Source organism: Gavia stellata, chromosome 5, assembly GCF_030936135.1.
Source record: "Gavia stellata isolate bGavSte3 chromosome 5, bGavSte3.hap2, whole genome shotgun sequence".
Lineage (NCBI taxonomy): Eukaryota > Metazoa > Chordata > Aves > Gaviiformes > Gaviidae > Gavia > Gavia stellata.
Window position 1 is genome coordinate 9,852,176 of NC_082598.1, and position 17,031 is coordinate 9,869,206.

Genomic DNA, 17,031 nt, shown 5'->3' on the forward strand with positions numbered 1-17,031 from the left:
GTCACAACAACCCCATGCAATGCTACAGGCTTGGGGAAGAGTGGCTGGAAAGCTGCCTGGTGGAAAAGGACCTTGGGGTGTTGGTCGACAGCCGGCTGGATATGAGCCGGCAGTGTGCCCAGGTGGCCAAGAAGGCCAATAGCATCCTGGCTTGTATCAGAAACAGTGTGGCCAACAGGACCAGGGAAGTGATTGTCCCTTTGTACTCAGCACTGGTGAGGCCGCACCTCGAATACTGTGTTCAGTTTTGGGCCCCTCACTACAAGACAGACATTGAGATGCTGGAGCACGTCCAAAGAAGAGCAACGAAGCTGGTAAAGGGTCTAGAGAACAAGCCCTATGAGGAGTGGCTGAGGGAACTGGGGTTGTTTAGCCTGGAGAAGAGGAGGCTCAGGTGAGACCTTATCGCCCTCTACAACTACCTGAAAGGAGGTTGTAGCAAAGTGAATGTCGGTCTCTTCTCCCAAGTAACAAGTGATAGGATGAGAGGAAACGACCTCAGGTTGCGCCAGGGGAGGTTTAGACTGGATATTAGGAAAAATTTCTTCACTGGAAGCATTGTCAAGCATTGGAATGGGCTGCCCAGGGAGGTGGTTGAGTCACCATCCCCGGAGGTATTTAAAAAACATGTAGATGTGGCACTTAGGGACGTGTTTTAGTGGTGGACTTGGTAGTGTTAGGTTAAAGGTTGGAGTCTATGACCTTAGCGGTCTTTTCCACCCCAAACGACTCTATGATTCTATGAAAAGGAAGGGGCATCCACATTTGCCTCAAGTTACCAAGAAATGTGCAGTTTGGTCTTGACTTCATCATTTTTAGACAAATGTTTTTGGCAGGTTTTTGCACTTGTGAGGGATCACATATGAACCTCTGCGTTCCTGAAAATTATCTGCTCCAACACTAACAGAAGACAGAAATGGAGTAGTTTCATATGCGCAATATTTATTGCGCTGAATCCGAAGGTACATTTGATCTCTTGTACAGGTGTATCAAAGTATCTAAACTGTTTGGTCATTATTGCTGTAAGGGAGCAAGATTCTATTAAGATGCTGCAGATCTGACTCCAAATGCAACTACTCTTACTGCAGACAAGCATCTCCACAGAGGAAAACAAAAAAGCCCGAGGAAAATTCATGCACACAACAAGTAAAACACTGAACCATACAAAGAAAAGTGACAACTCCCAATTCAAACCACAGGTATCAAATTATTTCCTACAGACCTCTTTACCTAGCATGAATGAATGAGTTAAGGGTCCATAAAAAGATAACAACAAGGTTTTAGCCCAGATCTCCTGACAGCAAAGAGAAAGTCTGGGTTGCTATTTCCTTCACCAGCAAATTCTACATTGATGTTCTTTTCTTTCACCAGTGGTCTCTTTCACCCAACCAGTCAGTCATACTGAGCTACCAAAATCTGACCAGTAAGAAAGTCTCCCTCCTTTGAGGAAGATGGTCATACATACATGCTGGTACTGAAGTTTTTAACCCTAGTTTATAGCTGAAGTTTAGCTTCAGTAGCTAGTTTGTTTCTCCCCATAATGGGGTGCAACTTTCATTTCTGGCATAAGTAAATGAAGTGTGATTTGTACAATACAAAAATAAATCAAGATTGTTAGGAAAACTTCAGACAAATGACAATTTCACTGGAATATAACTTAGAAGTTTTGCTAAATCATGCAGATGGTTTTAAAACCCCTCCCCATCTCACCACAACTTCTGAGGTGGACACAAGTTGCTGTATTTCAGTTCTGTGAACTTTCTCACACAGTGCATGCAGTTTTAACTTTTCAAATAGAACCTACAGTAAGAAAAAAACACAAGAGAAATGTTTCAGTGTTTCAAGTGCTGAAATAGATGGATTCAAGGAAATAGAATGGATTTCAAGGAAAATAGAGCATACTGTAGAAAAGAGAACTAACACAGAATTGAAAAGATCAAATCTTTATTTTTGAGCTATTGAAAAAGTAGTGTATTTACCAAAATCAAATGCATAATTTATGTAAATACATTCAAATACAGATTATCCAACATGGCCAATTTATGAAAAACTGATCATTAAAAAAGAAAATAAGATAATTAATATGGGAAAAAAAAGAATTCTGAAGTTGTAAAGACAATTTTGTATGCTTTATAATTCTTCTGTATCAATAACAATTTACAGAACTTACAACTTACATACTTATAGTAGTATAAATATTACCTCTCTGAGTTGACTACTGCTAGTCAAAAGGAATTGTTCTCCAGCAACTTGATGAGCTTCCTGTTCAAGCTCGTTGAGTCGCAACTATAAATTAGTACACCAGAATTATTCTGTTTATATTATTATTTTCTTCAGTATCTGCTACTTCCTAGGTTAATGAGTATATTTGACTTCTATTTAAAAATAGGGTACTTGATAATGTGTAATCATTGCTGGCTATCAACTATTGGTTTAGTAGATTGCTTACATACTCTTTAATCTGTATTTCTTCATGATCTGGGAAGGGGATTTACTGTAGTAAAAAGTACTAAAATTTGTGGGAAAATAATTTAGGTTACTGAAACTGTAGAGATCTGCGAGAAACCCAGCTATGCAAATTATTCTGGTAAATTAATAATCTGTCAGACCATTATGATAATCTAGTCAGATTTTATGGTACAAAATAGGATTCTCTTGTAGCTATTTTTATCAATGAGGAAATGGCAAACTTAGAACTCTCAGAACACGTAAGTCGTAAAGAGTGTTTTGTTTACAAAGAGAGAGAGTAATATCTATCATTTCTCAGGAAGATGATTACTGATAACTGTAAGTTCAGAAAGGGTCATTACAATTTTTACTCTACAACACATAACCCAAAAGGACCTGTGTATTTTGCAAAGCAATTTCAGTTCTGGGGCAAGGCTAATGAAGCAAATATGTCTTTTTTGCTTGCCTAAATAAATATGGAAGTATCCTAAAATGTAAATATCATTAGTTATATTTATAAAAATAAAAATACTAGAAACCCCAAACTGTCATATAAAACGTGACAAAACAAAGAGATTCCTCCTCTTTTTAATCAGTTATTCTCAGTAAAAGTAGAAAGATGATGCTATACCATTTCCAAAAGAAAAAATAAAGACAAAATTTACCCCCAGAATCTCTGATGTTTTTTTCAGTTCTTGTTTGTTCACATGTATTTTGTGTGTTTCCATCACTGTAAATACAATTATATACTAAGAACACTTACAATTGACAATTCCTGTCTTACATGCTGCTTAGACTGTAAAACGGAAACTCAAACTCACACAGCTGTTATGAAACTAAGATAACATTTAGTTTTCTGAGGTATAACATTCTACTTGAGCATAGTCAGCAGCTGTGTGAAAATAGCGACTATTCACATTTTGAACTGAACTTTCATACCTGCCAGAACTTTGATAAGTGGAAGCTCTAATGTGCAAAATAATTTCCACAAACCTTGAACCTGTAAAGCAAGATACAAATAAATTCTTCAGTATCAGCCAATTGTAATCTTAAAACATATAGTAGTGTCATTATGTGGATCTATTTTCCAGTAAGCAGTATTTCACTTTCTGTATAATCCCTTTTTATATGACAACACTGTTTGAAGAATGAAATACTACTTAGTGTGAATTATAGTATCTAAATACTGTAGTCCATTATCACTTCATTTTGTGAGGAATAGTAATACATTTTGTAACAGTAATCATTTTGTGCAGGAATAGTAATAAAGAAATATACATACCTCATTTTTCTAAATGGTTTATTTTTAGAGCAAGCTCCATTATAATAGGACATACAGTTATCCCTTTTTCTTTATTCACTTGAACAATTAAGCAACCATTCAGAAGTCATAATTTTGTTTTCATTAGGAAGAAAATAAAAGATGATAGGGTTATGTACCCAATTTAGTTACAAAGAACAGGAAGTGTGTTTTTTCTCTAACCACGGAAGAAATCAGACAGCAACACCTACCTAAAAACTCCTGTAGGCTGGCTCTCACTATTACTGCACCTTTGGTATTTCTGTGCCTTTGGTGTTTCTCTGTTGCCTTCCTTCACAGATTGTTCCAAGATACTGCTAGGCCACTCAGATATCCAGATTAATATGGCTTCATCGACTAATGGTCTAAGCCCTACACTTGCTACCATCAATTTCAAGGAAAACCCCCAGGATTCTATGATGTACCTTCCACCAGAATCTGAGCATATCCCTAAATTCTAACACTTTTCCAGGTATATTATTACAGGGACAAAACAAACATGCATAAAAAAAGCACTAGAAGACTAAAAGACTTCTTAAGATGCATTCTGAACTGCAATAAGGGCTAAAATAGAACAAAATAGTTCACTTGGAAGGGACCTACAACGCTCATGTAGTCCAACTGTCTGACCACTTCAGGGCTGACCAAAAGTTAAAGCATATTACTAATGGCATTGTCCAAATGCCTCTTAAACACTGACAGGCTTGGGGCATCGACCACCTCTTTAGGAAGCCTATTCCAGTGTTTGACCAGTGTTTGGCTAATACAATGCAGAGCAAAAGATATGCTAAGAGTTTTTGTACCCAAGGAATACATCAAAAAAACCGAGCTACACTCTGTTTTAACCCTGATAACACTTTTTAGACTGTTTCATATAGCTTTAAAATACCAAAAGAAAAGTCACAATATTCTGAAAATTTCACGTTCTTGGAATCTTCATTTAAATATTTAGTTAACGGCTGCAGAGAAGTTTCTTCTAAAGATAAACCATTTCCTCCTTCCGGAAAAAATGGCAAATTTTATGGGCAACTTTATTTTAAATGTTGACCAGCACTGTAAACCAGTAAGGACTGAAGCCTTCTATCTAACTCAAGTAGAGATTCTGATTTGAATGAGAAGCACATCATTAACTCTCTTTAATTCATGATAATACCTCCGAAGTTATATCTGAGTAACTACTTTTTATATCTTACCTGTAAGTCATGAGCAAGGTCCATCATTACATTATAAAGCTTCTCCAAGTTCACACGTAAGTTTTGATACTGATATAAATAAATTTTAAAAAAATCAATAATTTTAATACTAATATGAAAATATTTAGAATACCATCTATTTTAAAAAGGTTTAAACTATATAAATATATTTTTCCATATGTTTCCTGCTATATTTAATATTTTAATAATGCTCTTAGACCTCTGACAAACACAATTCATGAACAGAGCAGTACAGATCATGAATATTCAAGATTTTACCTGTTCCTTTAGTTATATTTTGCACAGACCAAGTATGGAGAAACAGTATCACTACACTGCCTTTGACATTGAAGTCAGAATTCTATTACTACTTGTAAAACGAGGAAAAATTCCTTGCAATTTTCTTTCTCCTATCAGTACTGGCGCTCTTCTGTGCCTGAACCATTCACTTCCTTCCCTTCTGTTCCAGAGGTGCTCTGCACAGAGCCACGCCACCTCATTCAGTTGGCTAGAAGACCATTTTGAAATGCATACAGACACTGAGAATATGATCATTAGCTCCAAGAACATGATCACTAAAAATAAATTAATGTCAACCTATTAAATCTGTTTATCAGACTAATACACAAAATGCAAACAATAAAGTGCTGCTTTTCTTTACTAAATTCCCGTGAGGAAAGATGTGAATGTGAAAAATGCTGCAGATGTAGATTTTCTTTCCTGCAGTCTGTACCTTCAGTGATGGCTGAACAAACAAAATTATGGAATAAATTTACATCCAAGCCATTAAGTGCAAAAACACTAGCACTGTCCCATAAAATTCCTGGGCCACAAACCATAGAACCTAGGACAGCATTCCAGAGGACTAAAGTTATGTGCTTGCCTGTCCATATACTCTTCCCCAAGAATCATGTACTGGTCTGTGTTGGAGGCATGAAAATAAGTTACATGGAATTAAGTATGACATGTAAAACAGTGAAATTAAACTAAGGGTTATTTGTGTAAAAAGGGGCATTTACTCTACTTTGATAAATACTTCTGATGATATAGCTGAAGTATTGGGGCAACTTGGCCACAATACTTTCAGACATTAAGAAATGTCAGATAGGCTCAAGAAGAGAACCAAAAATAATAGTAAGTTTAGAAAACATGACCCTACAGAGAAAGAGATTAATCAGCTTTATTTAGTTTAGAAGAATAAGTTGAAGGAGGAGAACATAATAGTTTTTATAAAGAGAATCATGTATCAATTATTTTCACGTACATTAGGTGTAGAACAATTGGCTTAATGGAACCTGCTTAATCTGCAGACTACAAAGTTTTTTCATAGACTAGCATCTCTAAAGGACAGTCCAGGTTTTGATTGCTTCAAAAATATGTTTAATGTTTTCTTGTTTATCTCTAGATTGCAGACTTCATTGCTAACCACATAAAAAAAATAAGTTTATCAGTTTTTAACCCCATCTGCTCCTAGTTTCATCAAATGACTCGCAGTTATAGTACTGCAGGATTTGCCGAATAGTACCACTGCATTCACTTTATCCACTACCTTCACAATAATTTAGAAAACTGCTAGTATAGTGCCCTTCAGTCTTTCCGTCTCCTTCTTAAATAACCACAAATTTTTCCACATCCTCCTTACAAAGCACCTGTTCCATCCTCTGACCTTTTAGAAGCCCACTGTGCCTTTTTTGAAATGCAGAGACCAAAACTGCATAGTCTTCAAGACATGGGTGCACCAAGGTTTTCTATGACAAAAAAATCACGCCCCTTTTCTTGTTCTCAATACCTTTTCTTATAGTGCCTTTATTTTGTTGGCTTTTTGGCTGCTGCTACACATTCAACCAACATAAAACTGGCAACAATGATTCCATGATCTCTTTGTAAATTTAAACTACTCTGCATGCATTACTTTCAATTTATGCTCACTCAATTTAGTGAGATCCTCTAGAGTTCCATACCCTGAGCTCAGCATCTGACTATCCAAAAAGGTGAATGTGCGATTGAGTCGACATAAGGCATTATTTTAATAAGGGTAATTAAGACCTCTAAGAAACATTCTAGTATGTTCTGGTTTTATATAATAAATGGGAGATTTGGCTAGATTCTTGGTGAACAGGGTATTCCAAGATCATTTCTACTAAATTAATACACATAGGCAGGGTTGAAAATGAATTTAAAATCTGCTTCCCAAGTGAATTACATCTTTCTGTCAAGAACAGTAAAAAAGTTTTTTTTTTTTTAAAAAAGATATATTGACAGGAAACCAAATGGCCATGAAATCACATGGAAAGCTCCTCAATGGAAAAAGCACTGTGAGGGTTCCTTGGACATCTTATAAGTGGTCTATCTTCAGGTTTATCAATCAACCTATATGTATTTTAAAGGAATCCCAATTATTCTATGCTCACTTTATTATTTGCATTCCTACCTTGGAGCTGATGGAACAACTAAGACGGGCTCTCATGCTATGAGCTGCAGAAGTCTCTCTTTCCTCTACAGACCTGCAGCTATTCTACAGGCTTCTTACTCTACTGCTCTCATGAAATACCTACAGTTGGGAGAAAAAATCTGCCCCAAAAGAAATACATTCTGCTTTCTCCACTCAAACTGAGCTAGAAAGCGTTTTCCTTACCAGAGTAACCTCTCAGAAATTATGCTACCAAATCTGACTTTGCTGCACATTTCACAGTTTCATGTTTTTTGATATATTCAGAATCTTTCCTTTGGTCCTTCTGTGATGAGAAGAAAAGGACATTTCTACTTGTTATCAGATTTACACTCTCCTCTAAGATTGCATAGAAAATGAAGACAATGCTTCCGTTTGAATGAAACATCCAATATTTTGTAAAGAACAAAACCAATATTCTATCATCCAGAAGAATATATGCCATAAAACTGGATATGGTATCACTCTACAAAACTGGATGTCATTAAGCTATGAATTATGGACTAAACCAGAAAGATTGCCACTGAAATTGTTTCCAAGAATATTTTCTTAATAACAGTCCTGATGTCAGAATACTATGGTCCTCCAGGGCTTTTAATCTGTCCAGCCAGAACAGTAGTTCTTTTGAAGCTAAAGCAGGTAAGAATAAACAAAGGAGTTGGGAAAAACTTCAAAATCCTTCCTAAAGGAGAGTCTATATAGTCTAAACAGGTCTCCAAATGAAAGACTTTTCTAAAATAAAAAAAAAAAATTAAATTCATATCAAAATTAATGGATGGGGAGGATCTTCCTCTCTCTTCAGGGAGGTAAGGACCCTTCTGAGTTTGTGAGAAGGTATCTCTGGACACCTTTTTCCATCTGAACAGGGTCTTCTGCAGAAACTGCTCCGTGAGCTAGATGCCATTATCTCCTTGTCATCCTTCAGGATGACTCTCAGAACCTTCTCATTGTGTTTCTAGGGAGTGAGGGTAGGCACAGACTGAGACACCAGTACATCTAAACACTTGATCCTGTGCCCTCACAGTGCAAGAGTCAGCTGTAAATCAACAGGTAAATGTAATCCATCCTCCAAACAGTGTATAAAAACCTGCCTTGTACACAAACCTCACAATTTTGGCCTACTATTTGCAAAACAGCCCCATTATTTGAAGAAAAACAGAAGTCTGGAACCAAAGCATTACAGCAGATGCAGACTGACAAGAGCAATGCTTCATCCATTATTTGATCCAAACAGAATGCAGAAGGAATCCAAATTACTTGTTGCACAAACACAATAGAACCAGAACTGACTGAAAATTAGTTTATATTAGGACAAATTATAAAACATTATTGCTGCAGAGGCATGAATTCTGGTACGCAACTGGGGAAGAACCATCACAGGAACTTTATCATATTGGTCCAAATAATTTTTAAGAACCATGCTGAGCATAACAGAAGCGTGAGAGACACCTGTTAATTACAAGAAGTTATGTTTCATGCTAAAAACAGAACTACCCGAGTTTTGGGGTAATCTTTGCTGCAGACACATTTTCCTACCACACACCATAAAACAAAGGGGCACTAGTGTTGCAGTCATTCAGAACATGCTTAAGCCTGTGCCATAGTTGTTTTTATCTTGAAATGATCATATGACTCAAGATAACAGCAGATAAAACTAAAGAGATTCTACATAAGCTTATGTCTGTTAGTGGGAAGTACATCCCAGCAAAGCCCCAGCAGCAGAAAAGAGTTAAAATGGGGTAATGAATTCCACTGACAGCCCATGCAGGTTCCCCATCTGCTCAAGGGCTGTTAGTCTATACAACTTCAGCATTGTCTGTGTCGGTCATTTGTGAGTAGACAATACGGACACCTACTGTACAGGCTTCCCCTCAGCCTACAGCAGACTTGAACACTGCAAGACTGAGAAATGGTAGGTCCTTGAAAGTAGGATGCAGAGGGCTCTCTTCACAGTTGAAGTATCCAGATCCATTGGTGGTCATCCTTGTTTTATAACAGTCTAGTCCTATCAGTGAGGACTTCTCTCTACCCCAGACAGATTAATTTAAGCAGGCCCATACTCCAGGGAAAAGCCATCAACCTGTCTCCAAAAAACCTTGTCCACACCCACTGGTTCTGGAACAAAGGAGCTGTCTGTGAAATACTATGCTTTCAGCAACAGACAGCTTACTTGATCCCATTCTGGAGGTGGAAGAGAGGTGCTAGAGTGGTATGTGGGTGAGTAGCAGGCTACAGAATAAAATAGCAGTCATTCCAAGTACTATGCCGGGTGGACAAGACTAGCACAATACAGAGGGAGCTTAACTGAAGCAGTGGGGCACAAGACATGATATATCACCTGGCATGGATCCCTCTGGGAGTAGAGACAACTGTTAGGAACCTCCCAGTAAAGTCAGAGCAAGAAGGCTGAAGAGATAAATCTCACAAAGAGCTAGGAATCACAGAAAGAACTGGGACTCAGTGAGCAAACAGAGAAGCCAAAAAGAAAGGGGGAGAGTCCAGGGAACAAATTAATTGCATGAGGAATGGGGGGAGAATAATCACAGGATGTTAGAGGGAGGCATTAACTGGGACTTGGATGAACAAATCAGTGTAAAGGCACTGGAGATGGTTGGGGCAAGGAAACAAACTAGACCTGAAAGTAGGGCAGGAAGGAATTAAGACTTCAATATTTAACTCAGAGCTAGGAATCAGCACGACAAAGTTGAGAAATTATAACTAAGAATAGATGTGATATATGAAGAACAAAAGGCTGAGTCAAGCTAAGGGAAGAGACAAGATTAAGGATGCTGACTCACAGGAGGAAACATCACATACAGAAATAGCCAACAACTTTATAGCTTCTGCCTGTTTGCCTGTCTATTCCCTACACTAATAGCTTAATTCATTAAGTAGCTTCTGAACAACTGCAGTTTACAGCTAGTGTTTTAAAGTAAACTGGCTTTGGTTTTTTCAGAAATGTCTATTCTGATGGGTACGTGCTGATACAACTGACCTCTGCCCATGCTCTAAGCTCACTTGACATCTGTGGATTTGTATCCTAGAAGCCCTATATTCACGTTACAATCTGAAAAGGGAAAGGTTTCAAAACCAGCTTCATTTAGGTTGCTGCACATCTATTTTTATCATTCAAACAACCTCTGAAGGCTAATGTGTCCAGAGAGGATCACCATGGCCCAAAATACAAGTACCAAAATTTTATAAGATCCAGTAAGTTTCAACAGACAGTAAGACATTTCTATAGTGCTAGGAATAACTTCTCAAAAAGTTCATCATGCATTCTCTCTAATTGAGAATAAAAATTCACAGATTTGTCATACACATGCTTGAAGGTTCACATTTGACTCCCTACTGTCCCTCAGCCTATGATGTGAAATTCAGCAAAATTGTTAATAACAATGAACTAAATACAGACTACAAATTCACAGGAATTAGAGAACAAGGCATTAGACATTTTGGAAAGGAAAGCTGGAAATCAGTTTGCAGGGAGGTGGAAAGAAAAATTATCAGATTATACACTAATTAATATTGTTACTGAACTTTATGGTTTTGAAGCAGAATTTTACAGCTGTTCCTGGAGAATATGATCTCATCTTGGTAGAATGCAGTGAACCCTTCCCTTCTCCCCTTTAAAATTAGATTTCCAACAAGTAGTACTAATATAATAATTTTCTTCCATCAGAAAAGCATTATCTGTCATTTTTTTGCAATATTTTGTAAGCAAAAGCAATTCTTTCATCATTTCCTTCCCCTTTTAACCCCACCACAAACAATTTAAAACAAAGTACTTACTGATGCATTTCTCGGAGTGCCTGTATCTGTATTTACTGTTCCCATAGAAAAAGGCTTTTCAAAATACTTCTGTATTAAACATTCAAAAGAGGGAACTGTGTCGCTGGGGTTTATCAGCCATGCTGCAATCCTTGGATCTAACACGACACTATCAGCAACTACAAAAATAAGTCATTTCTGACAATCAAAATATTTAAATTACCTCCCATACTGACAAATACCTCTAAAGGTTTGCCCATCTTTCCTGTAGACACCCATCATAAATAGACAAGCATTTACACTACGAAAATGTTAAACATTGAATTCCCAGCTGTAACAAACGGTCAATATCATGACTACATAGGAGTAAGTTCAATATTGAATATTTTTGAAGAGGGTTTTTTTGTGGGTTTGTTTTTTGTTTGGTGTCCCCCCCCAAGTTTTAAAATGTAAATAAACCTTTGGTTCTTAAGATTGACTGCCAAAGCCTCTCTTTCTTATCACTGAAAAAATTTAAATTGAAGTTTTTCTTCTGAGTGTGTCCCTCTGGTACAGTTTTGTTGTTGCTGTTAACTTGATTGATATCCACAAAATTGCTATGGAGGGTTAGGGAAAAGAAGATTTACTTCCTAGCAATCAGACTTCTGAAATCTTTAAGGTATATACGAATTCACATATGGGTACACAATGCATTGTTCCCAAAAATCAGAACCTTTTGTCCTCTAGGATCATATGTGCTTATACTGCACTTACTCTCATGTTCATATAGATACATAGGATGGAGCAAGCCTAGTGCTGTTTCATTTTCCTTTTAACTACAATCTCAACATATGTACTGTAGTACTATAAAGAAGAAGAGAAAGAAACTAGTAACTAGAATGCTTTGTGATATATTCAAAGATAGATCTAAGTATCCTCTTCAGTAACCCCCAAGTAAGTTCAAATGACAACCCACAGGTACATTTATAGAGAACTCCATGCTACCCAACCTTACAGACTCAGTTACCTGGAAGCAAACTTTAATGTCCGTAATGCAAGTTACAGCTGCAGGACTACTCTAAAGAGAACCAGGCTTCTTTACCTCCACTGATATAACTGTTGCTGAAAAGTGGCTGCTCAGCAGATGTTAGGGAAGGAGACATCTTGCCCCTGAAACAGCTTGAGCTCTGCTGGAGTGGCCAGATAATTGAAGGATACTTCATCTGCATGGTCTTATACCAGGGTTTTATGTAGCTCACTATCCTTTTCTCTGAATGCAAACAGCTATTCACCTGAAGAGCTAACAGATGCTAAGGAACAGCCTCGGAAATTGTCACAAGGATACCCTCCTGATAGTACTACTAAGAGTCTTTCTGTGATTGGAAGGACAGACTTAACCTTGGAATCATGCAGCTTAAGAAAGTATGTCAAACTCTGCATCCACTCCAAAACCTAACATTGGATGTGTCCACGGGATTTCCACTGCTCTTTCAGCAGGAAGTAATCCCTACAGGAATTAAGTGAAACTGACAACTGTAACAGACAGATCTGCCATGAACTCAAATGATGCATTGTGAAGAGGCAGACTAAGCAACTCAGCCTCATGGATGGGCAGTAACACTTGGTAGCTGATGGCTGTTGGAAAATGCCCAGAGGCTGCAGGAAGGCACTGCCTAGTGAGATGCTGGACATTCACAAGCTCATGGGAAGACTGCATTAAGTGATCACTGACTTTTCTAATAATAACAACTACATCTTACCAAGGATACATGAAAGAAGAGAATCGTGTTACCAAACAGTCTCTGAGATACCTCAAAGATCCTTTTCTCATATCTCTATTTACAAAGAGCATGAGACAGTCTCTAGCTGAAAAAAGGATAAAGAATCAAACCCCCCAACCATCCATCCATCCCTTCCTTCCCAACTAGAATTTTCAAAGCTGAGGGTAGCAGTAATGAGTTATAGCCACCAGTTCAGTCCTGGATAAAGGATGACACCTTCAAGGTGAGGAGGCACGTATGGAACTGAGACAGAACAAAGCTGAAAGGACTGAAGCAATACCAGGGTCAAGCTGGGATGAAGTGAAGAATCTGTGCTGATAAAAGCATACTTTCCTCAAGACTGTGAAATGGTACTCAAGTCCTGTTCTCTTTCTACTCCAAAACATTAGTGAATCCCAATGACAAAGCATGCCATATTTTACTAGTCAGACCTCATGTATCTGTATGTATTCCACTGGTTAGTACACTAGAGTTTGAGAATGACTGCAATCATTCAAAGTGATTGCAGTCAATAATATGACAGAAACAGAAATTTCAGTGTTTGCTTGATTTACAATGATGGGATTTTTTACCTTAAAAAGGGCAAGGGTTTTGTGCTGTTTTGTTGTTTGGGGTTTTTTTACCCTAGCAGAAATAATGGGTGAGGAAGCATCAACTTCCAAATTTCAAGAAAACCTAGACAAGAATTCTTTTGGATACTAGAAACTTCAGATTCAAATCCTACGCATCAGCTAGGATCTAACCTAGATCTAGTATTTCCTGTGTGTACACGTTATAAAACTCTCACTAGTGCCAGTATCATCACGACGTTTCTTCCCCCCCCTTCCCATTCCCAGGGCTAAGTGTCTTTTGAGTAGATCTTCACACCAGATTCTAAATCATCATCAGTTTTTTGTGATTTACTGATGAAACTTTTCAGATGCTGAATACAAGCTGAAGGCTCTCCATAGATGGAGTCCTTCCTGAAACATCACACTTATTTTTGTAATTCACTCCACAGTAATCCAATACATAAAACCAAGAAAAAAAACCACCACATTATATTTACATCTTATATCTTCTATTTGTAGTTTTAAATCCATACAAAAGAGCCTTATTTGTTCCTATCAAAAAAACAAAGACCCATTCAAGTGATTCCTAATTCTGACAAGTATGAGCACCTCTGGAATTTATTTTAGCCTTTCCTCTTGAGCAGAGAACATTTTTCTAGAGAACATGAAACATGAAGCAGTTTGACCTTTTCAGCTATAGTCAGGATTGTGTAGAGAGTTTTTGTTTCCACTGGAAGCTATGCTTAAATTATTCAATGATTTGATTCCTACTCTGAGAAGAAATACATCATCTTGACATGCCAAGCCTCTGATCACAGCCTCCCCCAAGAAGAGTGTTCTTTTCCATGGTACTAAAACCCTGTTTTCCAATATATTACTTAACCACCAATTTAGTTACTTCTACACCTAGTGATTTTAACAGAAACATCAAAAGCAAAGAGATTATAGGATTAGATCATAGATTAGATTAGATAGTTACCTTGTTTCCAGCTAATTTCATTACCATAAACTTGAAGTAAAGTCCTCAGAAAATCTTTTGCGTTGAAGCAAATAATTGGAACTTTGCAATGTAGCATTTGAAACAACACTTGCCTGCACAGAAGCAGTTCATTAACACACACTATATTGCTACCAGATTTAGTGAATCTATTTACTTCATACATTTAATTAGCACCTAACACTGAACAGTTAACACAAGACATTTCTTTATACCTATAAGAACAGAATATTGTATTTCAATATTAAATTCTCAATTCAATAATACTGAAGCTTCATTCTATAATAAATTAAACATCCTAGCAAATATGCCTTATCACGCATTCACAAAGAAAACAAATCCTTATTTGACACTCAAAATAAATGCAATCTTAATCCGAAACAGCAACTGGCATGCCTGTAATACTTTAATACACCCAAATAAGATCACAGAGGCTTTGAGTTAATGTAGTATTGCAAAATCATTATTTAAAAGTTACTAGACAGCCTAAATTGCCGTAATTGCCTAGTGTTAATGCGCTGTTTAAATCTAGTATGCTTCATCTTTGTCACATTTTTCCATTCCTTTTGAAAATGTCAATAGTTCTCACATCCATGCTATTTTAAATAGATTTTACCAATTACATATATTAGTATATAGATTTTACTAATTATTTGTGTCTTTTTTTTTTATAAGCTTTATTTTGGGCAATATAGAAAAATAATAATTTTTTATAGAGCTTTTAATTTTATTTATCTCTGGTGGTAAGAAACCACACTACCACGTTTTTGGACATATTAGAAATTGTGTAGATTGTAAGGTATTATTGTATACAGTGTAGATCCACTGTTAAACTGCACCATTCTTACAACAAATAGGTTTCATCTTACATTTCTTACAACAAACCTATAGGTTTCATCTAAATGCTAATGCACTTATTCAACTTGTTTATAATTGAATTTTTACTGTTCAGATGTACATGCTTTATTAATATCCTATTCTCAATTCAGAACAACCTATATTCAAACTAACAAGAAGTTATTAAACTAGTTTTCATATAACTCCAATATTACAGCTGGAGGAGTACAGGTTAAGTGAAGTGATTTGTTTCACGTCACAGTGGAGCAGTGCCAGAGATGCAACTACCAAGCAAGTCCAACATCTTGAAAATTGAATGCTCTGTAATTTAATAACCTAAATTCAGCAGTTTACAATAAAGTAGCTATTACTGAAAGTCATAAAATATTCTAATGAAGTTTTAACATGTGACTATTATATCTAAGAATAAGATTCAGTTCTCATTTCTCCCTTTATGGGATACTATTTCAAAGTTAATAGTAAGGAATAAAAATGGATTTTGGGTATACTAACTGGAAGGTTAAAACATAATCCAATTTTTTTTTTTAAATTTAGTCCAACTATGAAACAGACACATAAAGCATTTATTTTAAAAAATTACAAGATCATTTTGATGTAACATTATTACTGAATACTAGGAAAACTATATTTGGGATGTCAAAAGCCATTAAAAAAGCCTATTGTGCTCAAAAAATTAAAAATATTAGCTGAGCTCAAAAAGGATGTTTACTGTAATAATGTCCATCAAAAGTGTACTAGGTAAGAAACGCAGTTCAGGAAATGGAAGATAAGGTACAAGAAAGATAAACCTGGATGAATCATATTTTTTGGTGCCGTATAGCTGTCAGCTTTCATAAAGGATTTCTAGGTGAATGTAGACAGCTCCTACCAGAATCCCAACCTAGTTCTGCAGGGCTGCCGTTAGTGATATGCTGAGCCCAAAGGGATAGTCTATTCCTCTTTGGTTTATATTAGCCCAGGCTTGACACAGAACTAATACAGCTAATATGAAATTCAATGAGCTTGACGTTTAAGGAGATTAAGCCTGTGCCATGTAACCAACATCACTGTTGCTGAAAGCATATGTAAATCAAAACAGTATTTTTTCCTACATACTCTCACCAAGCAAATTTCTTGTGAGCCTGTTGTTCTTGTTCCCAAAGAGATGACCATTCAGTTTTTAAATAAATTAATTTATTATTTTCATTAGCAGCATTCCAAGTATAGTCAGTTGAAGAGTAACTGGGATGGCAAGGGTGATCAGTCTGATTCTTCACTAACACAACAACTCCTTTTACTGATGAGGTTAAGACCTGTTAAGTATAATTACAATAGTGTTTCCTCTGACAGATTTTATGCAATCCTATAAAGAAAATTTCCCAAATATTTTATAATATGAAACCTACTATGTACACTAGAGTTATTGCATACACCATTGACACAGTAGAGGAGCATGCAAGTGTTTCAGCCTTGAAACAAAAATCCAGTGATAGACATAGTAAAAAGCAGGAAAAAATATTCTAATTCAAACAGTCTCACTTTAAGTATACAAATGGCTGTTTAGCCAAAGTGGTTTCATTTTTTTAAGTTTTACTTGGTAACTAGAAATAAAATGTAGTCAGAAGTATTAAGGTTTACCTCATTTTACACTTACATTTTGGTAAGCAATAGTACACAAAACTGGTCCAGATCTAGGCTCCCAATGAACACGGTTTTGTGTTTATC

General features: G+C 36.5%; 1 protein-coding gene across 1 annotated transcript in view; it reads right to left on the bottom strand.

The window, feature by feature from the left end:
* Positions 1-17,031, bottom strand: part of POLN (DNA polymerase nu) — a 103,272-nt gene that overhangs the window by 77,560 nt on the left and 8,681 nt on the right. The window contains exons 5-12 of the mRNA XM_059817958.1: positions 16,429-16,619; positions 14,452-14,564; positions 11,183-11,340; positions 4,942-5,010; positions 3,388-3,448; positions 3,114-3,178; positions 2,203-2,286; positions 1,711-1,800 (exon numbers count right to left, since the gene is read on the bottom strand). Coding sequence (XP_059673941.1) covers positions 1,711-1,800; positions 2,203-2,286; positions 3,114-3,178; positions 3,388-3,448; positions 4,942-5,010; positions 11,183-11,340; positions 14,452-14,564; positions 16,429-16,619 — 831 coding nt within the window. The remainder of the gene's footprint in view (positions 1-1,710; positions 1,801-2,202; positions 2,287-3,113; positions 3,179-3,387; positions 3,449-4,941; positions 5,011-11,182; positions 11,341-14,451; positions 14,565-16,428; positions 16,620-17,031) is intronic.